The sequence below is a fragment of the Mustela putorius genome, unplaced genomic scaffold (genome assembly GCF_011764305.1).
Source record: "Mustela putorius furo isolate JIRA1106 unplaced genomic scaffold, ASM1176430v1.1 tig00004007_pilon_pilon_pilon, whole genome shotgun sequence".
NCBI lineage: Eukaryota > Metazoa > Chordata > Mammalia > Carnivora > Mustelidae > Mustela > Mustela putorius.
The window spans coordinates 7,156,425-7,182,575 of NW_025422145.1; the positions used below are offsets into that span (position 1 = coordinate 7,156,425).

The 26,151-nt window shown below is 55.2% G+C and overlaps 1 protein-coding gene across 1 annotated transcript in view; it reads left to right on the top strand.

The window, feature by feature from the left end:
* The first annotated feature begins 4,538 nt into the window (after positions 1-4,538).
* Positions 4,539-26,151, top strand: part of EMP2 (epithelial membrane protein 2) — a 30,056-nt gene continuing 8,443 nt past the window's right edge. The window contains exons 1-2 of the mRNA XM_004750391.3: positions 4,539-4,679; positions 25,746-25,888. Of these exons, the coding sequence (XP_004750448.1) occupies positions 25,811-25,888 (78 nt within the window). The 5' untranslated portion in view covers positions 4,539-4,679; positions 25,746-25,810. The remainder of the gene's footprint in view (positions 4,680-25,745; positions 25,889-26,151) is intronic.

Sequence of the window (26,151 nt, forward strand, 5' to 3'; positions counted from 1 at the left end):
TTTTATGGCTGGGAAGAGCAATGAGATCCAGAGCTCTGAGCTGTCATTGGAGGCCTCAGGCATGGGGCGGGTGTGGGGAGCAGGCCCTTGTTTCTCTGCTGGAAACCATTCTCTCCATCCTGCCCCTGCCTGGTCTGTGGAGGTGGGGTGGAGTGTATTTCTCAGATCCCACTCCAGGAACTCAGCTCCCCTGGCTCTCCGTAGAGCAGCACTAGCGGCTTTCCCAGCTGTCTCCCTCATGGTAAGATGGGCAGCCAGCTGATCCCAGCCTAGAAGGGCTGATGGCAGGGTATTTGGTTAGCGAAGGTTGTGGGGAGGTCTTGGCCCAACAGTAGTTGCCTGTTGCCTTCATGCTTGGAATTTTCCCTGGGTCTGAGGATTTTCTGTGTCTGAGGTCCTGCTTCTGGAAGAGGAGCCAAGAGAAAATGTAGCTTGTGAGCTTTATGGTCATGCTTGCTGCTTTCTGACCTCCAGAGGTGTATAGAGTTGTAAGCCAAGGTCAAAGATAAGAGTTGGACCCTGGGAGACGAAATGATTTGCCAGGATAACATGGCCAGTGGGAGATTTTTTTTTTTTTTCCTGCTTGGCTGTGTGACTTGCTTTGCACATGAAATGTGAGCATGCAGATGGTTTTATTAGGCAGCGTGTGATCTGTCTCCGTATCTTCCCACTTCCCTGAGACCAGCAATGGTCCCCATAGTGGCTTCTCCATCAGCCTGCAGCCGGAAGTCAAGATGATACAGGGGCATGGTCCCAATCAACCTGTAATGCACATGGAAGACACAGCACTACCTCTGTTGCAAGCCAGAGATCATGGGGACGCTTGTTACCATGGCATCTCCCAGCCTATCCTGACCGATACAAAGATCACAACCAGAACCCTGTCCCTCCACATCCGAGGTGGTGGATATTAAGTCTTTTCTTCGCGTGTTAGTTATCTATCCCAGCCTGACAAATTACCCCCAAGCGTAGAAGCCTAAAGCCACACATGTGTATTAACTCAGAGTCTCTCTGTGGGTTAGGGATCTGGGCATGGCTTAACTGGGTTCTTTGCCCCAGAGCTTCTCAGAAGGTTTCCGTCAGGGTGTTGGCCAGATCTGGGGTCTGACGTGGAGGGTCAGCTGGGGAAGGATCTGCTTCCAAGTACCCGTGGTTGTTGGCAGCACTCTGGTCCTCAGGGGCTGGGGAGCTGAAGGCCTCAATTCCTAGCTGGCTGTTGGCCAGAGCCGTCCTCGGTTTTTTAGCCCATGGGCCTCTCTAATGTGCTCCTTGTTTCACGGAAGCACGTGAGCCTAGAAGGCAAGAGACGGTCTGCTAGCAGGACAGAAGTCACAGTTCTTCTAACCTACTCACAGAAGTGACATCCATCGTGTTTGTCTTATTAAGCCACGTGTGTGTCCTGTGGGGCTGTCCTAGAGGCCTATCCACCAGTTTGTTTTTGAAGGAAATATTGATTGATTGGGAGTTAGAGACACCCCCCCCCCGCGCCGCCATCCGTCAAATTTAAACAGGACCGCCAACGAAAAGCAGGTTTCGATGGTCAGATCACATTCATGTTTGATCCATTCCCATCCTAAGTTTCTGGATTGAGGTAATTTTCTTTCAGGTCTCGATCCTTTTGACAAAAGCCCACACGTTCTCCATGACCTATCCTGCTGCAGCCCCTAGTCATTCCCTGTAAGAACAGAGTCAACAGAAGTGGCAGAACCTTAAAACCTTCCAGCCAGAAAGGACACACAAGAGATGACAGAGTTCTCAGGAGACCTTGTCTCCTCTACCCCGACCCCCAACCTCCAGCCTTTTCTTATGAACCGACCAACCAGGAGGCTTCAACGCACACAACAGCAGACAGGCGTTTCTCATTCACGTGTCTGCAGCTTGGCTAGAGGAGCTCTGTGTCCAGGATGGAAGTTCTGCACGTCATCAAGGGGAGCTCTGCTCCCCAAGTCTTTCATTTTTCTGGGAATAGCGGGCCTCCTGGATGTATATTCTGCTTATGGAAAGGGCAGGAACATAAGAAGGCAAGCCCTGGTGCCTAAGCACATTCCCAGCCTTTGCCTGCATGTCCTGTCTGTTGAGAATCCCTTTGGCCAAAGCCTGTCAATGGTGTAGCTCAAGGTCAAGTGGAGGGGATGTATGCTCTGCTGGTTGTGAGGCTGGGGAAGTCAATGGAGCAGATGCTCATTCCCCTCTTCATCCCTCCCTGTACTGCATTGAGGTTTCCAGCTTATGGAAGCACCTGGAATGGAAACCCAAGTGGGTAAAGGCAGGTCTCTGCCTCGAGTCTCACTGGAGAGAAAGGACTGTATTTAGAGAAACCGAACAATGCGGCACAGGCAACAGGTGATCACAGGCAGGCTAGGTGGGGCTCTGGAGTGGCTTTGGGAACAATAGAGAGGAGCAGTGGATCCACTCCTTTCTCTGGGTCCTGGAGAGGCTCTCTGGTGTCTGGCCAGGTTCTTCCCACCGCGAGGCACGCCCCACCGGCGGGCGCAGGGGAGGTGGTGTAGATGATAACGATACGGGGAGGAGGCACCTCCTACCTTTGAATCAAAGTGAGAGCCAGTTTCCCTTTCCTGGCGATCTTGCAACCATTCTGAGGACAAGGGGAGTCTCCTTCTGGGCTAGCGAGTCCCCGATACCTCCCAGGCTGGCTGATAGATCCCAGGTTCACGGACCCTTTCAGGCCACAGGATTTGGCTAGGATATACTAACATTGTTTTTTTTTTGGGGGGGGGGTAATGTTTATGTCTGTTAAGCTTGTCCTCTCTGGTGAATGGCACGGGTGTCCTGTTTACTGGGATGTTATAGGGCTTCCTTTTGAAATAAATATAGCTAAATAAACAGAGTTGATTTAAAGAAAAAAAAAAATAAGTGAATGCTTGTTCACGCACCATGTCTGATAGGGCAACAGGGCAGGAATGACGGCTTGGCCATGGTTAGTGTTTGGTAAATAGTGATGTGGTGGGAACAGAAGAGTGGGGCTTGGCCCTGTCCCTCTGGGTTCAAATCCACCCTCCACGTGTCCCATGGGGCTCTTGGCAAGTGCTTTAAGTAGCTTCTCTCCTTCAGTTTCTTCATGTGCTATATCGAAGGTAATGTTTGCAAAGTGATGGGACACAGTAAACACTCCCCAGAGGGTAGAAACCCACCTGCCCCAGCCCTTACCCGGACTGTCCATTCTGGAAGAGGCTTCTGAGTTCCTTCTGTCCTCCAGGGGGCCATGGGACGGCAGGTTGCGCTGCCCCTGCTGGTGCGTGGGCCCCTAACCTGAGCCTCTTCTGCAACAGCCAGACCCCATTCCCCTTCCCTTTTAAAGGCAGGGTCTCAGTTCAGAAGACTGTCTTTCTGGCCCTGCTCCAGCCCTCCAGAAAGTCCCCTGCCTGGGGGATGGCGGTCTTGAGCAGCCAGTAAATTCCTGAATTCACAGAGAGATAACAGATCAGCCACTGGAGCAGCTGGGGAACCTCAGGACCCTGGGGGGTGGGGTGGCCCTTTAGAGGGGGACCCGGATATCCTAAAGATCTCTAATTTTCACCCAGGGAGGCTTTTCCCATGCAGAGCTTCCCAGCAGGATTGAAAAAAGAGAGGCATCAGACTATTTATTTTTAAAGATTTTAATTATTTGTCTGAGAGAGTAGAGAGCACAAGCAGGGACAGAGTGGCAGGGTGAGGGAGAAGCAGGCTCCCTCCAGAGCAAGGAGCTGAATGCAGGGCTCGATCCCAGGACCCTGGGTCAGGACCTGAGCAGAAGGCAGCCGCCCAGCCATCTGAGCCACCCCTGTGTCCTGCACCAGCCAATTTAAACATGGCATTCCAGCCCCACCAGCTAGTGCACAATGAATTAGTTACTTCCTAAAGGTGTTTCTGATTCTCTCTTCTGTAGCACCATCTTCTGCCTTGTATTTCGGGGTGTATCCATATAGCATTAACCTGTTAAATTAAAAGCTTAAAATACACTGTCCCGTGGTGGCCCGGTTTTGGAATTTCTTCGCTTTTTCCATACACTGACTGCTGCCTCCCCTCCACGGATGGGGCTTGGGTCCCTCTGGCCTCCTTCCCCATTTAACCCCCCCCCACCCCAGCCTCCAGAGCACATGAATCCTCTCGGTTTCCAAATGGAGAAACTGAGGCGGGACACGTGAAAGACAGGATCACGAAGAAGAGCGCCCGAGAAGGGGTTCTGAAGCAGGGAGTCGGATTCCAGAACCCTCGGTCTCCACCCTTACGGGAAGGAAGGGAAGAGAAGAAAGGGGGAACCTTGGGACCAGGGAGGGGGGGCAGTGGACACCCGTCAAAGAGGGCGCGGGGGAGAGACTCCTGGCTCGAAGGAGCGGCGCTTTTCTCCCTCTTTCCCCAGCCCCGCGACCGACTCCGCCCCAAACTTGGCGCGAGGAAAGCGGGGAGGCGGCAAGGGGGGACCGGGGGCGCTCCCGGGGCTGCGGCCTTTCCCGCCAGCGTCCCCCTCCCGCCTGCCGCCGTCCCTCCCACTCGGCTCTCCCTGCCCCTGACATCACGCCCCGGGAGGCGGGATCCGGGAAGGAGGGGACTCGGGGAGGAGGCTCCGCGCCCCGGCGAGGGAGGAGGGAGAGCGCGCAGTCCCATCCCAGAGCTTCAAAACAGCCCGGTGGCCGCGCGTCGCGCCCCAGCCCGTCCGTCCGTCCAGCCGCCAGCGCCCGGTGAGTGGGGTTCGCCCTCCCCGCGTGGCGCGCGCAGGGCGCGGGGGCCACGTCGGGAGACTGCGAGCAGCGTGCGTCCTGGGGAGCGGGCCGCGAGCCCCCGCACCCACGGAGGGAGGTCTCTGCCTTTGAGGGGAGGTAGGGAGGAGCCGAGGCCCATCCGTACCGAAAACCCGCCGGTTCTCCGCCAGACGACCAGGGCGCGGACGTCCCCCCACCACTGCGCCGAGTTCGCCCCGGACCCCGAATTCCACCTCCCCACCCCCGGACTGCTTCCTGCGCCTTTTGCGCCGAGGCGGGCGGGAAAAGTTTGGGGAGGAGTCAGGGCGGCTCCCCTCGCCCCCGCCAGCCGCGCTCCGAGGGCTCTCGGAGTCCAGGGCAGTCCGGCGTCGCGGGAAGGTCCCGGGCACCTCGACGCAGGGTCCCCAGCCTCACGGAGCGGACGGGACCGGCGGGTCCCCTCCTCGGCCCCGTCGGCGGCTCCGTTGCGCCCCCCAGCGATGAGGAGCAACTTCCTTAGGTCTGGAACGCTGGAGGAGTCTGGGGGCGACGCTGGGATGACTGATTCTCGCTCCCCACTCTGGTTGGGGTTGGGGGATGTTTGAAGACCCCACGCGTGGATTCCAGAGAAAGGGGAGGCCAGAGCTCGTGTATAGAGGGACTACACACTCTCCAAATCCAGGGTCCTAAACTTCACCCTAGGGAGGTCCTAATTTGGGGCTGGCAGGGGAACCAGGGGCCAGTGGAGGGTACTTGGATAGGACAGACACCCCGCAGGGCAAAGAACCCAACGCCTTATTTTGGAATGAGGCAGACAGCCCAGTTTCAGGTTTGGGAAAAGCTTCACTACATCCTCCCAAAGATGGGGGCGGGGGGGGGGTGTGGATCTTTACCCTTGGCTGTGTCTGCTGTGGAGAGACCAGCCTGAAAAGGGATGCACAGAGAAGTGAAGGGTTTGAAAACCCTGCAGCCCAGATCCTGTGTGATCCCGCGGATGGCACTGAGGAGGGCACATTCGTAGGGACAGAAACAGAAACTACAGGTTACCAGGGCGTAGGGCAGGGGGTGGGGAGTTGTTGCTTACTGGGTCTGGAGTTTTTGTTGGGTGAGAACATTGGGGATGTCGAGAGAGATGATGGTTACGTGACGTTTTCGATGTATTTAATGTACATGAAATCTACAATTACAGGTGGTTCAATGATTGATAGGTTATGTATATCATACCACAATTAAAAAAAAAAAGTCTCCAGTGCCCTCCCTGCTTCCAGCTGAATTAGTAAGGAGTCCCAGAGGTACTGACTGCTGCAGGTCACCTCTGCCCAGAATGTGGCCTCAGTATAAGGAAGTGGAAGGAGGCTGAGGACGGGGCAGGAGCCCGGGTTTCCCCAGGAGCTGAGAAGGGACCAAGATGAGAACCAAAGCTAATGGAGCATTTGCAGGGCCCCTGGCAGTGTGCAGGGCACCCACACTCTCCCCTTCTGGAAGCCTCACCCAGCTGCCTCCATCCCCACTCCCAGGTGGCAGGTGGGGAGAGCCAGGCTAGAGACATGAAGTCAGTTTCTCAGGATCACTGAGCCAGTAAGTACCAAGAGCCAGACTTTGAGCCCCCATCAGCCTCTCCCCAAGCCTTCCCTTTATCCACCTGGCAATGCCCTGGTGGGCTTCCTGGAATGCGGGGGAGAAACTTCTGGAGAAAACCAGGGCTCAGATGCCCAGGGGGGGCCTTGGCAGATGCCAAGCCCACAGCGGAGGGAGGGGCATGGGGGTGGCAGGAAGGCGCCAAACCTGTTTTCCCACTGAGGGATTTGTGATCCTCGGCCTCCACCCCCGCCAGGAATTGGGGAGTGGGAGTGAGAGTCTGAGAGCCGGCCACATAGCCTGGAGCCCCCTCTGCCCCCAAAGCGGGGAAACTGAGATCCACGTAAGACCTGGGGACCGGTGTTGGTGGTGGAAGGCGCAGAGGTGGCCAGCCTGGTGGGGACGCTCTGGGGCGGCCGCTGCAGCACCCCGCCCGGGCGGGGGGGAGGTGGCACCGTGTCTGGCTGGCGTGGTCCCGCGTCCATGGCACAGCTCACGAGGGGCAAGCAGGGCCCCCGGCATGTGACTGTAAGCGCAGGACATATCCGCTTGGTCACCCCACCCTGCACACACGCGTGTTTTTAAGGCCCTTTCTTCCTGGAGTGGAAGCAAAAGTTTCGCCTAGGTTTCCTTTCTCTGCCTTGCCTGTGCTATTCGAGGCGGAAGCTCAACCCACGTGCGTGTGCGCCCAGACTCTCCATTTTACGGCAACAGGTGATTCAGAGGTTGACTCGACCGGCCGATTTTCATCCCTGGGGACTCTCCTGTCCGGCTCTGCCGCCTTCCGGGTGGATGGGGAGCCCAGCAGAGGCCAGCCCTATGCCATAGTAAACTCGGCCAGACACGACCAGGAGGGGAAGTCTGTCGAGACAAAAATACAGAAATGCCCTTCCAGGCCAGATGGGATGGCGTTGGGTGGTGGCCACTGTCCAGCTCCGTGGACAGCTGGGGCCTCTGACACAGGCCACGGAGAGCTGCAGAGCAGGGTGGTGGCAGCCATCCCTCAAAGGGGTGACAAAGGGAGGTTGGGGTCCCAGGCGCTGGGACTGGGGAGCAGAACCCTCCCGGAAGAGGCAGGTGAAAGTCCGTGACGAGCCTCCTGGGAGGAAAAACTGGCTCTGGACGCATGACAGGGCTTAGGAAAGTAGGCAGTTGGCATCAGCAGCTGGAATTGGGGACAGGAGGCAGCTGGTGCTGTGGACAGACTAGAGGCCTGACTCTTGGAGGTTGGCTTCAGCTCCTCCGGGGAAAGGATGGGGGTGGGGTTCCCAGGGGTGGCGGGAAGATGAGGCTCCCCTCTTTGCCCCAGGAGGGATGGAGTCTGGCTTCCTACAGGAGTTACCCAAAGAGGGCAAAGAGTGGAGTCCTGTTCACATGCATCTGGCTTTCGTTAGGGACAGGCCAAGGGGGGAGTCTAAAAATATCAGAGCCTGAGCTGCCACCCAGGGAGAGAAAGTGCTGTGCTAGTAACCTGATATCCGGGGTGGGGGCTGAGGGGGTGTCTCTGACGCAGGACAACCAGCGGAGCTCTGTTCCAGTCACTTGGGCTCTTCCAGGCAGCCAAGCCTTGGGTGGAGGCCTGGGGTGAGGCCTGGCTGTAAGAGCTCTCTGCATTCAGGCCAGCCATGGGCTAAGATCGGGGGGGGGGGGGATTTTAAGGGCGTGAGAACCTTAGGAAGTCCCAGTCTGACAATGAGAGACCCACAGTGGTGGGGGGGGGTGTCACCCAAGATCACCCAGGAGGTTGGCAGTAGAACCGGGACTATATCTGGATTTAGGGACTCAGTGTCCAGGAGCCCAGTGGCTTAGGACTGGTCCTTGGGGTTTCAGGCCAGGTCCCCAGGGTCAGGGTCCCACTTGGGATGCTGGGTTTCCACGCTTACGTACTAATGGGAGCAAGGTGGGCAGGAAGCCATGCTTAGGTAGTGGGTCACTTCCCACTGGGCACTGGGTCACTCTCGGGCACAGCTGCAGACTCTGGAGATGTTGGCCCATCCTGGGGTAGGATGTAGCGAGGAAGGGGACTGGGGGCGAACCGGCTAAATGAGTCCCTCCCTCTTTCCCATTTGAAGACACTGTTGGTTTTTTTCACGCAGTATCTCATCTACCTAATGAGTCGTCATTAACTAGAATAATTGAATTGCTCTGGCCCTCACCGTCCTTGGGAAGCAGGGCTTCTGTTGACCTAAAAAGGAACTTAAGTGGCCCACACTCCCACCCCCTGTGGACAAGTTGGATGACCTCAGTTTCTAGAAGCTTCCTCGTACTCCTAGGTGTAGGGTTGGGGGAAGGGTCACCAGTGTGACATTCAGCATCAAGGTGATCTGGAGAAATACACGCGTTGTATTTCATCAGTTATTGCTATGGAGGATGGAGGGATGGACCGTTCCGTCCTTCAGTGCAGACTCCCGTAGAGAAGGCACTTTGAAGATTTCCTGTTCTGACGCTTCTGATTACCAGCTTATGTGGCAAACGGCCTCCCCTTAAAAATAAAAATAATAATAATTAATTTAAAAAATTTGCAGTGGAGGGTGCCTGGGTGGCTCAGTGGGTTAAAGCCTCTGCCTTCGGCTCAGGTCATGATCTCAAGGTTCTGGGATCGAGCCCCGCATCGGGTTCTCTGCTCAGCAGGGATCCTGCTTCCCCCCCGCCCTCTGCCTGTCTCTCTGCCTACTTGTGATCAATTAATGTCTTTTTCTCAGTTGGTATTTTGAAAAAAAACATAAACCGCGCCCAGACCCATAATATCCCAGATACTTTTGGGTAGAGTGAAACTAAAGTGGATGCTTTCAACTTTAAAAGTCCTTCTCCTTCTTCTTCTTCTTCTTCTTTTTTTTTTTAAGTAGGCTTCATGCCCAGGGCGGAGCCCAACACAGGGCTTGAACTCATGACCCTGAGATCAAGACCTGAGCTGAGATCAAGAGTCGGACTCTCGACCGACTGAACCGCCCAGGCGTCCCAACTTTAAAACCCTTTAAGTAATCAGGGGATTTCATGAATCAGCGCGGTGACCCGGGGCAAAAATCTTAGGTCTGGAGTGACGGACATTTCGGAGTCAGCATAAGGGACGGAATAGTTCACACTTAAGACAACGCATCCGATCCAGGAGCAGCTGTGAGCTCTTTGCCCAAGCTTCTCCTCTGCAGAGACACCCCTGTGTTCCGCTCCTAGCCCCTCAGCTTCCCAGGGAGTCTCTCCATCTTTAGGGAGCGTCATTTTGCTGCTGAGATGACCTTGGACATTGTTCTAGGTATTGGAGAAGTTGGTGCATTGATGAAGACAGAAGCGGTTTGCTTGATCTCGGGGAAGGCTGAGGGAGAGGCTGGCTAGCCCGCCTTCATCTCGATGGGTGTTATTGAACAGCTCTGTGCAGGGAGCAAAGGGAGGTCTCCTCTCTTTAAAGGAGGCTGCCGTCTAGTGAGGGGACCATGAGTGCAAGGACACGCGTGCCAGGAGCCGGGTCGAGAGATGAGGTTTCAGGGAAGCCCGTGGTCGCGCGGCAGGTGAGGCTTTCCTGCAGCCCGTAGGACAGGAGATGCGCCAGCAGCGATGGCTGGTGGTGGGTGTGCAGCCGGGCACAGAGAAGAGAGGCAGAAGATGCTGGCAGGGGCGCCCACAGTGCAGGGCACGCGGAGGGAGGAACAGCAGTGGAAGGCAGGCACAGAGGGACTCCAGGCTCATCCACACCACAGAGACTAGACCCAAGAGCTTCCTCCGTACCTGAAATTCAAGAATAGTAAAATGTTCTTCCCTGAATTCCGCAAGCGGCTTGCGTTGTGCAGCTTTGGGGGAGGGGAGCTTTAGGAGCTGGGGGGTGGCCTGCTGGAGGCTCTGCGGGCAGAGCAAGGGGTCGGGGTCGGGGCTGGGCAGTCAGCTGGGGGCTGAGGTCATGGGGACTTAGCCCTCGAGGTGCCCTTGGGACATCCTGCTGTGAACGCCACGTGGGTGGGATGGGTTTCCTGTCCGGGAGCTGGGAGCAGCAGAGGGGGGCCACAGTGAGGACGTGGCTGCAGTAGGGCCATTCTGAGAATGCCAGCGAGGTGTCCAGGACACCATGGGGGCTGGGAGTCGGGAGATGAGATGGGCATTCAGAGACACACAAGGACCCAGGTCTGGACCTGTGTTTTTGGCCGGCATCTGAGGGTAGGAGAAAATGACTTCGATGCTGCCAGTGTTGTCCGGAGCAAGAATAATAATTAGCAGCGCTGTTATTACAGGATCTGCAGGGTGCAAAGCAGTCTCCTGGGCCATGGGCTTTATAGCCTTTATCTTGTTTAAAATGAACAACAACCTATGAGGTAGGGACTGTCATTATTCCCGTTTATAGATGGAAGAGTGGAGCCTTAACATTTTTGCTTAAAACCACCAGTGGCCGTGTCTGGCTTTGAATCCAAGCCTCGTGGACTCCACAGACCATGTTACAATTGATGTATCCCGTCTCTTCCCTCTCTTTACAGCATCTGTGTCCTCTTGAAATAATCCTGGCCTTTGGGGCCAGGAAAGCTCTTTTGTTACGGATGTTCTGCTAGGTGTCTGGGAGGTGGGCGCTCCTCCTCCAAGATTAGCCATCTATGCCCGGGCATGGGCTTGCTGCCCCCCCCACCAACCTGTCTCATGGAGGACAGATCCCTCTGTCTTAAGGGAGGCGACAGCTGGTGGACGCAGGGACCGCCATCTGTTGAGTTCACCGGGTACCCCCGGCATCCAGCCCAGAGCTAAGTACGCAGTAGGGACCGGGTAAGCTCTGTCCCATGAGAGAGAGAGGCACCTGGCATCTTGGGCTCCCTGCATCTCAGCAGGCTCCAGGGGAGGAGTCCCAGAAGGAGGGCCCCCTGGGTGGGCGGGGAGCCAGCTCGGGGCTGCAGGGAGTGAGAAGGGAGGGGAGAGATTTGGGAGGGTGTGAGGGATTAACTGGGGCCGGGCAGCTGTTCTCTCTCCCTCCCGCAGCTGGCTTTGCCTGGAGCCGGGTCAGGCCCGGGTGGCACGGTCAGCGTCCATTTATATCGATGTGACACGGGGTCACATTCTTCCAGGCCGGAGCCCGAAAGTGGCTTCATCACCGCCACGCCCAGAGTGTGGTCTGCACACCCACGGGCCTCTGGCAATGGTTTCTACAAGCACACGAGCAGGCATTCAAAACTGGGGTGTGCTCACGTTTATTTTAAAGTGGATTACTGAAATGTCAGTCCTTTGGCAAAGGGTACTGATTTCCCTTTTATGGAGTAATACCCATTTAAAGATTCAATCGATCTAAGCTAATGGTTGTAAAGACAGTGCCGGGCCATGTGGAGTACACGTGTTGACACACAGGGCAGGAATGAGAGCGGTGGTGTCCTTGCACCGTGGGGACCCATGCACGTGCCCTTTCCTCCGTGGTAGGCACCCCCCCCCCCCGATGCCATGAGCTTTGGCTGCTGACGATACACAGCTTCCCTTGCTCCAGAGAATTTCAAGAACCCCCACCCCCACCCCTCTGGAGGCACCCGGAAGGTCATGCTCCTGGCCTCAGGGCTGGTGGACCGCACCCCAGGGCATCCCCCCAGCTGTGTCCCGGAACTTGGTCTGAGCCCCGGCCCAGCCTGTCCCATGTGGGCTGCTCCCATCTCTTGGGCATTGCGAAGAGCGTGGCTGTCAACATTCACGTCCCCATCTGGGCATGGGTTTTCCCTTCTTTTGGGTGAATCCCTGGGAGTGGAATTGCGGGGTCCCATGGTAGCCGTAGTTGCATGAAGAGCCACCAGACTGTCATGCAAAGTGGCACCAAGTGGCTTCATCTTGTCATGTCCCTGCCGGCTGGCGCCTTGGGAGCCTGTGCTGGTGAGGTGCCTATCCATCTCCAGCAGGTTCCCAGGGGCTGAGGCCCTTAGACCCATGGAAGGCTCTAGAACCGGCTGGTCCAGCTGAGTGGGTGGAGGGGGGTGTGTATGGAAGGAAGGGGGGGGCGCATGCTCTGCTGGCCCCTAGGTAGGGGCTACCCAAGCATTTCTGTGTGACTTCGGGTGGCTCTGGACACAACGTTCAATGGTATTGAAGCACTTTGTGAGAACGTAGTCCCCTTTTCAGTTCTCTTTCAACGGTTCTGATTCTACCGCAAGCATATCTTAGCTGGGGCTGACATGTTCCGTGCCTTTCCGACCTCATGTGCCTTTTTCAACCAGACAGAGCGGGTCTCCCGCTCAGCCCTTTGACAGACAGCAGCATGGAAGCCAGAACTTGTGGGCTTTTGTGCGGGGCGGGAGGAGAGGTATTTATTTCCTCAATCAATCTCTATTTGTGGCAAATGATGCTGATTTTCCGCTTCAGCTTTTAAAAACACACTTATTTCTGTTAGAGAGTGGGTTTATTTAAGGACCAATAGGCGGTAGAATCCCACTGCCCACCTCGAGAAGGGGACAGGCAAATGAAGTCTCGGAAAAGCTTGTTCTGAATTGTAGGGCCCAGTAATCAGATGCGGGGTCGGGAAGCAGCGAGGTCCCCAGTCCTGGGACATGTGCGGATGGGAACTGGACGCTGGGAGAAGAATGCAGGAGGGGGCAGGCGGAGGCCGCGTGATGACCCAGCGCCTTTGCACTGAGACTGCGTGAGTTTGCGATTCTCATCGCTTGGGGTCAGTTTCCCAATTCCACGGCTCGACGGTGTCATAGCTGCAGATGCCACGTCATCAAAGGTGCCCCAGTCAGAAGGGCAAGGGATTTGGGGGATGGCTTTTCATTCACAGCCCATCCTCCGCCCCCCGGCACCCGGCATCCTGGCGGGGAAATGGTACTCTGCCATTCCAAGTTCATGGCCATGCTCACTCCCCAGTTGGCTCAGCATCTACCCTGATCTTGAGTCTTTCACGGAGGGACTCTCTTCCTGTCCTTCTCCCTCTCCTGACCCCCCAGTTAAGGGGCCTGGCCTGCCAGCTCTCAGGTTAATGAATCTGTATGGGTGGGGAACCGAGATGGGGAGATGCAGTGCTGGTCAGGGTTTTCCAAGAAACAGAACGAATTCAGGACGTGCATCTGGAGAGAGAGTTATTTTAAGGAATTGGCTTACATCATTATAAAGGTTGGTGAGTGCAAAGTCTGCACAGTGGACTGGTGGACTGGAGACCTGGGGAAGAGCTGATGCCGCAGCTCAAGTCCGAAGGCCATCTATGGACTGAATGCCTTCTTGCTTGAGAAAGTCAGCCTTTCTGTTCTATTCACGCCTTCACCTGATGGGATGAGGCCCACCGTGGGAGGGAGGATAATCTGCTTTTCTCAAAGCCCACCAGTTTAGACGTCAGTCCCTTGCAAAGAACACCGTCACACAAATACGGTGGCTCAACACGGTGGACACACCCAACTGACGATCACAGCTGCTTTAGGGAAAACAGACACATAGCATGACATAAAATAGAACCCCTTTAAAATCATCCCCTTTTAAGAGTTGCCTCCTCGCCTTCCAAGGAGAAAGTCTCAGTGCTGTGCTGGCCTGTCTTTAACACTTCCCAAACACATGTGACATCCTGTTTCAGCAAGAAGAGACAGCTGGCCTTGGTCATGAGTTTTCAGCGGCCACTGTTTCTAGCTGGGCATCTGATCACGTTGTTTTGTTTTCATTGTGGTTTTTTTTCCCGGCACCCTCGATTAAGGGCAGGCAAGGCTGACTTTCCATGTGAGTCTTGGTCCCGGGTCTCCTTTTATAAAGATGTGAGCTTAAAAGGTGAGGAATCCTGTCGGAGCAAGTGGGGGTATGGGGATACCCCTGGGATTCTGAAGGCGGGAATAGGAGTGATGGGTTTGGGGAAATGGACCTAAGCCTGGTGGGTTGGGATGGTGCCCGAAATATCCCCTATTGGTCTAAGGTTCCTCCGGCCTGGTGAAGTTGTAGGAAGTGATTTCTGGTCCCGGACTTGCCAGCAGAATGCACTTACGGAAAGGACAGCTCCTGGTCACTTAGGAGAGATGACAAGGCTGTGATCATGAACGCCACTGATCCCCCAGGGATTGCTTGAAAGGCACTGATACAGACTGTTCTGTGAAGGAGAACACAGCCCCAGCCTAATGGCTGTGAGGATGCGTGACGCCCTGTGTTTGACACCTGCTTCACCCCTAGCCACGGAATCCAAATCCGCCTCACCCCCAGGCTGACACGTGAGCCCGCAGGGACACCACCAACCCTCTCTGGGCTGGGGTGTGGGTTTGCTGGGTGGTGTAATTACAGGGAGCTCCTCAGATGACAGCAGCCAGCAGGGAGATCTTTAACTGAGGGCTCAGGCATGGTCATTGGCAGAATGGCGGCTATTAGCTCTTCTGCAAAAGCTGCCCAAACTAGCAGATATTCAACAAATATTTGCTGAGTAGCCTTGGGCTCTGGGCGTAGGAACATGGGTAAGGCCTGATCTCTGTCCTTGAGATTGGAATCTGTTAAAGCGCTGTACCGGTTAGCTGTTGCCGTGTAACAAGCCACTCTGAAACATACTGACTTAAAACAGAAAACGCTGATTTAGTTCACAATTCTGCAGGCAGGCTATGTGGGCTGGGTTCAGCTGGGCTCCCTCATGTGTCTGGGGTCAGCTGGCGGTCGGCCCGGGGCTGGCTGGTCCAGCGTGGTCTTTGCCAGTAAGGCTCCTCTGGGCTCTGTGCAGTCTCGTACCCTCTAGCAGGCCAGGCCAGGCTTGAACCTGCGGTCACTGAGCAGAGAGATTGGAAGCGTGTGACGCCTCTTGGCTTCAAGTCATTTTCACTGCCTTTTATTGATAGAAGAACTGACGAGGGCAGCCAGGGTTCAGTGGGTGGAGAAATATATTCCACCTCCCTTTTTGGGGGGGATTAAGATTTATTTACTTATTTAAGAGAGAGAGAGCTTGAGCAGGAGGAGCAGAGGGAGAGGGAGAGAGAATGTGGGAGCACGACACAGGGCTCCATCCCATGACACCAAGATCGCCACTCAAGCCAAAACCCGAGAGTTGGATACTCCAACTGACTGTGCCCCTCAGGCACCCCTGGATTCTCCTTCTTAAGATTTTATTTATTTATTTGACAGAGAGAGATCACAAGCAGGCAGAGAGGCAGGCAGAGAGGCAGGCAGAGAGAGAGGAGGAAGCAGGCTCCCTGCTGAGCAGAGAGCCCGATGCGGGGCTCGATCCCAGGACCCCGAGATCATGATCTGAGCCGAAGGCAGCGGCTTAACCACTGAGCCACCCAGGCGGCCCTGGATTCTCCTTATTAAAGGGAGGTTTCGATTTGCAAAAAATTTGTTAAAATCTTTTGTACTCGTGAACCTGAGGGATGTCGGTGGGCATTCTTCTTTTCTTGTGATGTCTTGCCTGCTTCTGGAATCAGGGTCGTGCCGGCCTCATAGAATGAGAGCATGTGGGTGAGTAGGGTGTGTGCAGGGCATGGCCTGGGGCTGGGCCAGAAGCGATTTTAGGGAGCTGTTTTTTGTATAGAGTTGGTATTATTCTTCCTTGAATGTTTGTCAGGATTCACCAGTGAAGCCATCTGGGCCTGGAGTTTTATCTTTGGGAAGGGGCTCCCAGCCCTCAATAAGTATCTCTTTCTCCTTCCAGTACTAAACTGGAGAGAAACGTCTAGCTCTGTTTCTGCTTCTGAGCTCTCCAGCTCCTTGAAATCTGGCCCAGTGAGCTGTCCCTTGGACACATATTTATTGGGCACCGTTTACAAACTGGGGACTGTTCCGACTACTGGGAGGACCGTCTGTGCACCATACAAGGGGTCGGTGGCAGGGGAAGCGAGAACACGCAGGTAAACAATGACAGCGACAGCGTAGCATCAGGCCAGGACAGGTGCTATGGGAGAAGAGTAGAGAAAGGCTTCAGTTCACGTCCGTAAGATTCTCATCAGCAAGTTTGCTCAACGCCTTCTTCTCTGATCACTCCTCTCGAGGCTTCCGCTTCTGCGTCCCACTGTCTGTTCTAGGCTTTCTCCCCATCTGGTGCCCCCCTCCCCAGTCTTCTTCCCGGTACAACTGCATACCCCACCTGCACGCCCGTGATTGGGGCGGGGAGGCTCTGCTGGCTGCTCCTGTTCTCGCTCGAGGGAAGGTCCTGCCCATATCCCCACTGCCGGGGCACATTTCCACATTGTTACGAGACTTGGCTCTCCCAGTGGGCCGTCACGCTCACCCTTGCCCAGCAAATGTGTTCCTCCTGCTCCAACCCACGCACATCAGGGGAACCAGCATCCACTGTGCTCGCGCCGGGGCCCCCGATCCCCAAACCCAGTGCCAGGCTTTGTGACTCCTCTGGAGAGCTCCTGCTCTTGTATCTCACCAAGGACCTGCCCCTTTCCTGCCTGCTTCTCCTCCTCCTTTTTTAATTTTTTCTTCTTAAGATTTTATTTATTTATTTGTCAGAGAGGGTGCACAAGGAGGGGAAGGGGCAAAGGGAGAAGCAGGCTCCCTGCTGAGCAAGAAGCCTGATGTGGGACTCGATCCCAGGACCCTGGGATCACGACCTGAGCCGAAGGCAGATGCGGAGCCGACTGAGCCACCCAGGCGCCCCCCTTTGCCGCCTCCTAACCCATCTTCTGACCGTGGAATGCGTTCCTTCCCGAGGCAGGTCTCACTATGTTCCTCCTCAAGAGCCTTCTGCCCCTCCCGCGGGCCCTAGGACAATGTGCAAGCTTCCAAGGCCTATGACGCTTCTGGCCCAGCCCCAGGCCATGCCCTGCACACACCCTACTCACCCTTGTGCTGCGCTGCCTCGGAGCACGCCCCTCCCCATGGCTCTCCTGCCAAACCTCCCGTGCTCCCCTTGGAGACCCAGCTCAGATGTCACTTCCTCGGTGAAGACTCGGATGCTGTCCCCGCAGGGCTGCTCCCGCTTCCTCCGTGTTCTCACAGCACGCCTGGCATCATGTCATGTCGGCTTATGTACCCACCCGCCCTGGTGTTCTTCACCGACCAGGCCGCGCCCAGGGGACACGGGCCTGCCTGACTCTTCTGTGCATCACCAGGGGCCTGGGACATGGTGGATTCTCGATACGTGCTTGTTGTGGGAGTCATCATTCCATTTTAAAAACAGTGAGCGAAAGGCTGGGGTTGGAGCCCGGTTCTGCCACCTGCTAATTTCACGATCTGGGCAAATCCTCCAAGTTCAACTTCTAGGCTGCAAAGGGGATCATAGCCCGTGCCCACCCTTCTGACGGGGGGCTGTCACCTCACTGACACGTGTTGACCTTGCGAGCTGTGAAGAGAGGTGCTTTTAGCCTGGGGAACTCTGGGTGACCTGTGCCTCACTTTGTAGGGCCTAGAGTAAAGCTATGCAGTGCTGGCCAGCATCCAGAGCCACCTGTGGCCCCGGGATCTCCGACCCGTCTGATCAGACCTTAAAGGACTGGGACCCCAGGACAGAAAAGAAATTCAGATTTCGGGTGGGCAACGTGGTAGTTTCTCTAGTGCCAGATTGCCTGGGTTCCAGTCCCACATCCAGCCTTTACTAGCTTTGTGACCTTGGGGACGTTGCATAACCTCTCTGAGCCTTTTCTTCACCTATTCAAGGAGGCTCATTGTCGCGCGGACATCACAGTGTTTTGGTGAGGAATGAGTAGGAGCTTCGGAGGCACTGAATGTTGGCTGCTGTGCTGCTGTGGTCATGATTATTCCAGTAGACGGAAAGACTCGGGCCTGCACAGGCAGGGTCAGCCTCAGTGGTTTCTGCCCCGGAGCGTTGCTAAATCCCAGCGTCCCGCCTGTTGCCTTTTCTGCCGCCAGCCCAGCGTTGGCGCTGTGCCCAGAAGCCCCAGCCACAGTGAGCGCAAAGCTGGGCCGCCCAGGGCAAAGGGGCTTCCGCCAGCCCGAGGGCATGTGGGACGCCTGGATATCCCAGTATGGCTGGTGTCCAGATACCAGGCCAGGAGGCCGAGCTGACCTCTGCCTTCCTGAAAACCAAGGCCAGAGCCGCTGCCCCTCGGAGCACCATGGGTGGTGGGAGGAGCCTGGCTCTCTGCCAGCCAGCTTAGGGGGAGCACCTCCAGCTCTGCAGCGGGCCTCCTGGCCTCCCCCCGGGGTTCAACCCGGAGCCTCCTCAGCCTTTCAAGCCAGAGCTGTGGGTGGAGTGCTTCTGGGTCGAGGGAACGACCCCGGACCTCCAGACGCCAGACTTCTCAGGTCTGTTTTGACAAGTTCCACCCCTCCGGATTGTCCCCCTGCTTACAATTCCGGGAACGGGCTCCAACTCAGCCTGAGAATGGGCCGTGGTTTAAATGGTAGGAAGAACTCCCGAGGGTGGGAGTGGAAGCGGGTGGGCCGCGTGGTTGTCCCCGCGGGAGGCTGGCCGGTGGGCTCTGTGGTTCCCTAGCACGGAATCCAGCAAGGGCTAGAGCCCCTTCCTTTGAGCCTCAGAAGCCAGGGCTGCAGTGGGGAGCGGTGTTTTTACAGAGGGGAGGAGAGGAGGGCCCCTTCCTCTGCCCTGGGCAGGCCCCATAACCTCCTTGTCACCCGCGAGACCTCATGGTGATGTCCCACCATCAGCAGCAAACGAGGTGTCGCTCCCAGGGGAGGGAGGGCCGATGAGTCACCAGCAAGGGCTTGTCCCCACCTGGAACTAGACATGCATAGTGTGCACACACGCACACAAACACACACACACAACGTCAGGCAAACATCGGGCCGAGGCAAAGCAGGACAGCATCTCTCCCTACTAGAGCCAGCAAGGAGATGCCAGTTTTTGGCAGGTCCTGTTTGGTCCCTGAGGTCTGGACATTTCGGGGAGTGCTGTCCCTCATCCCGTCCACCATCCAAACTTAAAACTCACCGAGCTGCAGATACTCTGTTCTGTGCACGGAATTCCCAGAGTCCCACCGTCACCTCCCGATGCTTCACCGCCCCCCCCCCCCCAGCTTCAGGTCCCCCCAGAGGGGACTGGCCCACAGAGACCCATTCGCTGCTCTTCCTCTGCCCGTTCCTGGTTCTTTTTTCTTTTGAAAAAAAAAAAAATTCTTTTGCACCTCAAGTTCTCTCGTGTCCTGCGTTCGCTATTATTTTATGTGATTATTTTTGTGGGTATTTTCTAGAATGGAGAGCATGTAGGCCTTCAGTGTCAAGACACTGTCTCGTGGTTCTCCCAGTGCATCTTTTAAATCGAGGCTGAGGGGTCTGTGAGACCCACCTGAGTTTCCGGGTGGAAACAGGTTGTGTTGGGATAAATGTAGCAAACAGAGCTGAGTCTGTGTCCTTTCTGAATGAATCCTTTCAGTGATCAAGGAAAAGCTCTCTCCAGGATCCAGACCCATCTCTCAAGCAGATCAAGAAAGACAACGCTGGCTTCAGTGGGCCCGTGAGCTACCAGGATCAAAAATACAGGAAGCGCTATTTTTAAGGCAAATGGAGACCTATGTGCGGTTCTCCATCAGGCCCCCTCGAATAACGCTCTGGTCATATCCCAGCCTGGGCTCACGGACAAGTGCAGAGAGACGCTGCCTCCCCAGATCCCTCTGGCCTGCTACAGAGCTTGGGGAAAGTCCCGCCGAAGGTCAAGGGTGCAGACACTGCCTGTGACCTCTCTCCTGATGCAGATCGGGCCCCCGTGTGATTTTCATTCGCCATAAACATGGGGAGCAGGAGGGAGGGTAGCAGAAAATGTCCCGGAGCCCGAGTTGGAAAATCCGGGGGTTGGAATCCATCTCTGCCAACCTTGACAAATCACCTGACGCCTTTGTGAGCCTCAGCCTTTCATCTGTAAAGTGGGGATAATGATACCTTGCCCCGCCAGCTTCACAGGGTTGATGTGAAGGTCTGACACAAGACATGCCATGATTAACTGCCGCTCCGCCTTTAATCCTGGAGAGTCCTGTGGGGTGAGCCCTCGGAGCACCCCCTTTCCTGCCGCCGGGACCTGCTTTCCCTCCTCCATGTCTCAGGGTCATGCCGGCATTCCCGCGCCCTGCTCCCAGTCCAGGGCGACTTTGCTGGTCCTCAGTAGCAGCTGCTGAGGCTGGGAGCAGAGGGGACCAGGTTGGGAGAGAGGAAGGCCTGCCTGGATCGGGTGCCCCATGAGGGACGGGACGTCCGACCACGGGCTTGTAACCGAGACAGTGCGTTTGCTTAGCACCTGCTGTGCAGCGACTGAGGGCTCAGAGTGATACAATTTTGCAGAGAGCTAAAGATGTGTGGACAGCCCACGGAGCCCCTGCTAGCCCCAGCTAGCCACACCAAGGACAAGAGGGGTTCTTCGGGGAAGAGAAGAAGCCCTCACAGCCCCACGATGTGCTCTGTAGTTTGTAACAGTTGCATCGTCATATAAGGTCAAGGGCGGTGATCCACGTGGGGACAGCCAGACTGTGCGGAGATTGAGGGAGTGGGCAGGTGTGGGGGTTGGGGCAAAGGTGACAAAGAAACTCCCCCCTGGGGTGAAGGTGACAAAGAAACCCCCCTGGGGAAAACAGGAAATCTGTGTTTACAGCAGAGGAATCAGGAAATAGAAGTACAGGAATGTTGTTTGGAAATGTGGAACTCTGGGGAAAAGCCCAGCTGAAGGGGTTAAAAGTGACTGTGTCCGGAGGCCTGGACTGGGGTGTAGGCAGAGGCTGTAGTTTTTCACCACATGCTTTTGGTTCTTTTATCTTTGGGTTTTTTATCCCCCCCACCTTTGTCATCACATGTATTATGTAATTCGAAACGTATTTTTTTTAAAAACGATTTTATTCGTTCATTTGAGAGAGAGACAGAGAGAGCACAAGCAGGGGGAGAGGCAGAGGGAGAAGCAGACTCCCTGCTGAGCTGGGAGCCTGATGCAGGGCTCGATCCCAGGACCTGGAGATCACAACCTGAGCTGAAGGCAGAAGCTTAACCATCTGAGCCACCCAGGCACCCCTCAACATGTATGTTGAAGAGAGAAGTTCTGCAAGTCTTAAGACCTTGATTTCTAGGGGCCCCTGGGGGCCTCAGTCGTTAAGTGTCCGACTTTGGCTTGGGTCATGATCCCAGGGTCCTGGGATGGAGGCCTACATTGGGCTTCCCCACTCAACGGGAAGCCTGCTTCTCCCTTTCCCACTCCCCTTGCTTGTGTTCCTTCTCTCCCTGTGTCTCTCTCTGTCAAATAAATAAACAAAATCTGTTAAAAAAAAAAAAAAGACTTTGATTTCTAGACAGGAGCTTGGAAAGCTCACCGAACGCAGCCAGGTCCGTGCCCAAATCCAGGCAGCCTTTCCGAACCTGGGCTGGCTCAGCCCCTGAAGAAGTGGCCCAAGGAATGGCACGGCGGCTGGTGCTCCCTGGTGAGGGTTGGGGGGCACAGGGCAGAGGCCGCTGGGAAATGCTCACTGACATTGGCAGACTGTCTCCCGTCCTCTGAGGGGTCCCCCAGTGAGGTTGAAAGAGCCATTGGAGGGAGAGGTCAGGGCACGATCCCATCCTGACCTTGCTCCTGCTTCGCTGTGGGATCGCAGCAAGCTGTGGCCCTCCCTGGTCTCAGTTCCTGCCTCTGGTCTAACAGGGCTTTGGGCTTCTCAAGAGCAGGCACATTTATGCGTTTTCTAAAACTACGAATGATGAGAAATAGCTTTCTGTGCACCGAGCACGGCAGCAAACGGGGAGAGAGAGGATTGTGGGAACAAAGGAGATACTTTGAACCCATGGAAGTCCCTGGAATAAGCCAGGGGGACAGGAGAGACCATATGGGGGGGGGGCACATGGGTGCTTCACAGCAGGTGATCTGGGTGCCTCTCTGAGGAGGGGATGCTGACCTGAGACCTAGACCGTGCAAGGGAGAGCCAGCTGAGGGTGGCAAGGAGGGAGTCCTCCAGGGAACTCTGCTCCGGGGAACTGAGACCGCGCCGGAAGCCCACAAGGACAAGGGAACCAAGAGGGATGGGCATTCAGTGTGACATTTTTGGGGGGAGGGAAAATAAATCTTTGTGAACGGCAGGGTTCAGTTCCGTGCCACCTTGGGTTTGGTGGGCCGGTGTTCATGCCACCCCCCCCCCCAGCCCAGGGCCCGGCGTGTCTTCAGGGTCTGCAGAGAGGGTGCACAGGGGTGGGGGTGGTGTCGTGGGTAGGGGTGCTCCGCTGGGAAGGGCCCAGCAGATGGCGGAGGCTGGTGTGTAGACACGAGGATCGCGCTTCCTGCGGAACTCCGGGCGGGAATGGGTCAAAGAGGTGACGTGGGTGCCCTAGGTCACCTTTGCCAACGGAGATGGCACAGCGTCACCCCGTGAGGCCACGCCCAGTACAAAAAGGGTAAAAGCCAAGTCAGCTGCAGGTGCGCGTCCTAACGCCCGGCAACCCCCGCTTCTAGGACTCTGCCCCTCAGATGCACGGACGCGAGCGTGCAGGGGCGTGAGTGGAAGCGGGGGAGCCCGGCGGGCTCAGTCGGTGCAGCTGCGACCTCTGCTCTCGGGGCCCTGAGTTCGAGCCCCACCTTGGGAGCAGAGAATCGTTTAAAGTAAAACGTGAAAGAGAAGAAAAAGAAACGTAAGGATGTCCACTGGCAGTGCAGCTTGAAGTCGAAGAATGTTCGGAGCGGACCGCAGGGGCCATCCGTGGGAACCGGCGAGCCCCCGACCGCCGCTTCGGCCTCACAGGCCGGCGCCAGGCAGGCGGCCATTCCGGCTAGGCGGTGCAGCGGCTGAAAAGGAGTCATGCTGGAGGGTACCGGTGCGGGGAGAAGCCGGGCTGGAGCACGGGCTCTCGGCTCCACACCCCGCCCGCCATCAGCCCAGGGGGACACCCCCTGCCCCCAAGAAAGGGAGACGCCCGGCTCCGCGCGAGCAAACGCTCCCGCGTCCCTCAGCGAGGGAGGAGGTGTGGGGGAGAGCACAGCCCGCAGCGCGCCCTTAACCGGCGAGCTCCACCAATCCAGAAAGGGACAGTGGGACCCCTTCCAATCAGGAGCGAAGGGCGGGGCATGAGGCCGAAGTGCTACTCTGGTGCTCTTCCCTCCACACGGAAACCTGAAGAGTGGGGAATTAGTGTTCCCACCCAGCCCCTATTCCTGGGGGGACGCACGGCAAACCTGCAGACTGGTTCCCTGGAGGAAGGGAGGCGGGACAGTCGCCTCCGGGATAGTAGCTACAGAGACGCCTGGTGTAAAGACGCAGCAGCAAAGGGCCCCTCTTAAAGGTTTGGGGGATCTCTTCTACTTATGAACGATGTCCTCCAAAGCCCCTGATGAGGTCACGAGCAATGTCCTAGGTGCACAAGTTCTATCTTTTTACCCGCATTTTGTGTTTACAGGAGGTCCAGACGTCATCGTGGGGGAGCACTAAGTACTTGGCATTTGCTTCTCTATGTCCTCATTTTCCTGGACATCTACCAGTTCAAACCAATCTGTAGCCACCCTTGTATGCGCCCCCCCTTGATCTTTCTCTTACACTGGGCTCAAGACCTCTTGTAAAAACTTAACTCTTTTCTCTGCAGGAGCCCCTTGCTAATGTCTGGAATTCCAGGTGTTAAAGCAGTGCCTCGCAGAATTAGGCGTTTGAGAACCAGCCTCAGGATTTTTGTTAACGTTAAAGGCCACCATTCCTTTTATTTACATAATATTTTTCTCAAATGACTCACTTTCAAAATTTCAAATTTGTCTATAAATAGCTTTACTTCTTATAAGAAGAACCTTAAAAATGAACGTATTAAAATCTAAACGACATTGTTAAATTCTAGCTACACTGACCTACCTAAAGTTCTGCTTTTTCTTTTCCTTCCTTCCTTCCTTCCTCTTTCTTTCTCTCTCCTTCTCTCTTCTGCTCTTCTCTTTTGTTCTTTTTTAAATGGCAGGTGTTTGAGACAGGTTAGCACCAAACTGGGTCTTTTTCTTTGGTGGACTCAGAAGGATTAGAAGAGGACTTTCTCACTCTGTGGTTCAGTGTTATTTAATGCCGTATCAACCAATGTTCCAACCAAAAATCATGCCCTATAGCATCTGAGTTCCACACTTTGGAGAAAACTGAGTTACAGCCTTTCCCCCCTCTTCTGGAAAGTTTTGGTTATGTGTCCATATGCTTTTATGTCATCTGAAGTGGATAACATATGAGGTCTGTTATCACCCTGGCGTTTATAGCCCTTCCCGATGAGGTTGGCTCTTTGACAAAGGTCAGAAATCTGTTTGGGAGCAGCCTATGATGACATTTAAGAATGATGCAGGTGTGAGGTATCTGGGTGGCTCAGTTGGTTAAGCATCTGCTGTCAGCTCAGGTCATGATCTTAGGGTCCTGGGATTGAGTCCCCATGTTGGCTCCACACTCAGCAGGGAGTCTGCCTCGCCCTCTCTTTCTGCCCCTCCCCCCACTCATTCTCTCTAAAAAAAAAAAAAAATTTTTTTTTTTAAAAGAATGATGCAGGCATCAATAAAAGAGTATTTGTCCTTTTAAGAAGAACTGGAAAAATCTCTGAGCTGGTTTGTTGGGTTCTTCTAATTGATGACGTGCAGAATCACAGCTGGGACCGCCCAGGCTGAGCTCTGCAGCCAAGGCTCCTGATTGGGTGTTAGGGAGTCCTGGGTCTTATGGAGTCACTCTGTGTGAGCCCACAAGAGTCCATCCCCATGAAGGAATAATAATGAGTTCCACGAGTGAGAATAAGCATGGTCATACATGGGACAAGCCCTCATGGATGAATGCCTTTGGCACCCTTTGAAGAGCTCTCCAGCATCATTTCTAAAAACCAGCTACAACCCCAGTTGTTTAGCCAGATTTCCAATCTCACTTTGCAGTCACTTCCTATTGCATATTATTGAGACTGTCTAGCCATAGTTAAGAAAAAAAAAAAAAAGAAAAAAGAAAAAAGAAAAAAAATACCCCCAAATCTCAGTGGTTTAACATCCAGAGGAATTATTTGTTCATCACTCTATCTGTCCAAAGTGGAAGACTTCGAGGAATTGGGCTGCACCATGCTAACGGCGTCATAGGGGAGGGATGTGGGAGAACTCACACCTGCTCTTCAGCCTGGAAATGACATCTGCCTGCCTTGCTTGCAGCCCATTGGCCAGAGTCAGTCACAAGGCTCCACCCTGCCCGCAGGGGAAGCTGGGAAATGCAGTCCTTTTCCTTCCTGCCCGGGCGCCTTTACGGAGCACGAAGCTATGAAAGAGGTCCGATGCTTTTCTGAATTCGAGATTCGAATTGGTCCTCCCTTGTCCTCCACCGCGAGGAATATTTGGCTCTAGATGCAACCAGGGGCAGGTCCTCCTGCCAGATTTTGTGCAGTAAATCCTCTCCAGATGAGGAATGATGAGAAGAGTGGTTTTCGCCTTTTTTTTTTTTTTTAAGATTTTATTTATTGAGAGAACAAGAGTGAGTTCGAGGGTGGGGAGAGGTAGAGAGAGAGAGAGAGAGACTCCCAAGCAGACTCCCTCCTGAGTGAGGAGCCCTACACGGCGCTCCGTCTCATGACCCTGAGATCACCACCTGGGTGGAAATCAAGAGTGGGTCAGATGCTTAACAGACTGAGTCACCCAGGTGCCCCATTTTTTGATTTTCTAAAACCCCACTAAAAATTGCCTGTTTTTCATTTAATTCTTTTCTGTCATTGACGAATGTATTTCTCTTTTGCACCCCCCTTTAGCGTGTCTCTCTCTCTGTCTCTCTGGGCTCTAAGTGCGACTCCTCGCCCCGCCGCGCCCGGTGAAAATGTTGGTGCTTCTGGCTTTCATCATCATCTTCCACATCACCTCTGCTGCGCTGCTGTTCGTCGCCACCATCGACAATGTGAGTTCCTTTTCCTTCCGGTCATCCCACAACCCCTGGATTCTGCAGAACTTCCCCTAGTTGATTAGGATATGGGGTTGTCCTCCCTATGGCGACATCTCTGCTCAGGCCCAAGGACTCGGCCTCCGTGTGGAGGTTGGGAGCCGCTCATGATCAAGTGTGGGTGTGCAGGGACCTGGCTTCTCTCATCCCTGATGCCCCCCCCCCCCCCACCCCCGGACAGAGCCTGGCGTGGTGGCTGGGGTGTAGGGAGCTCTTTGAGG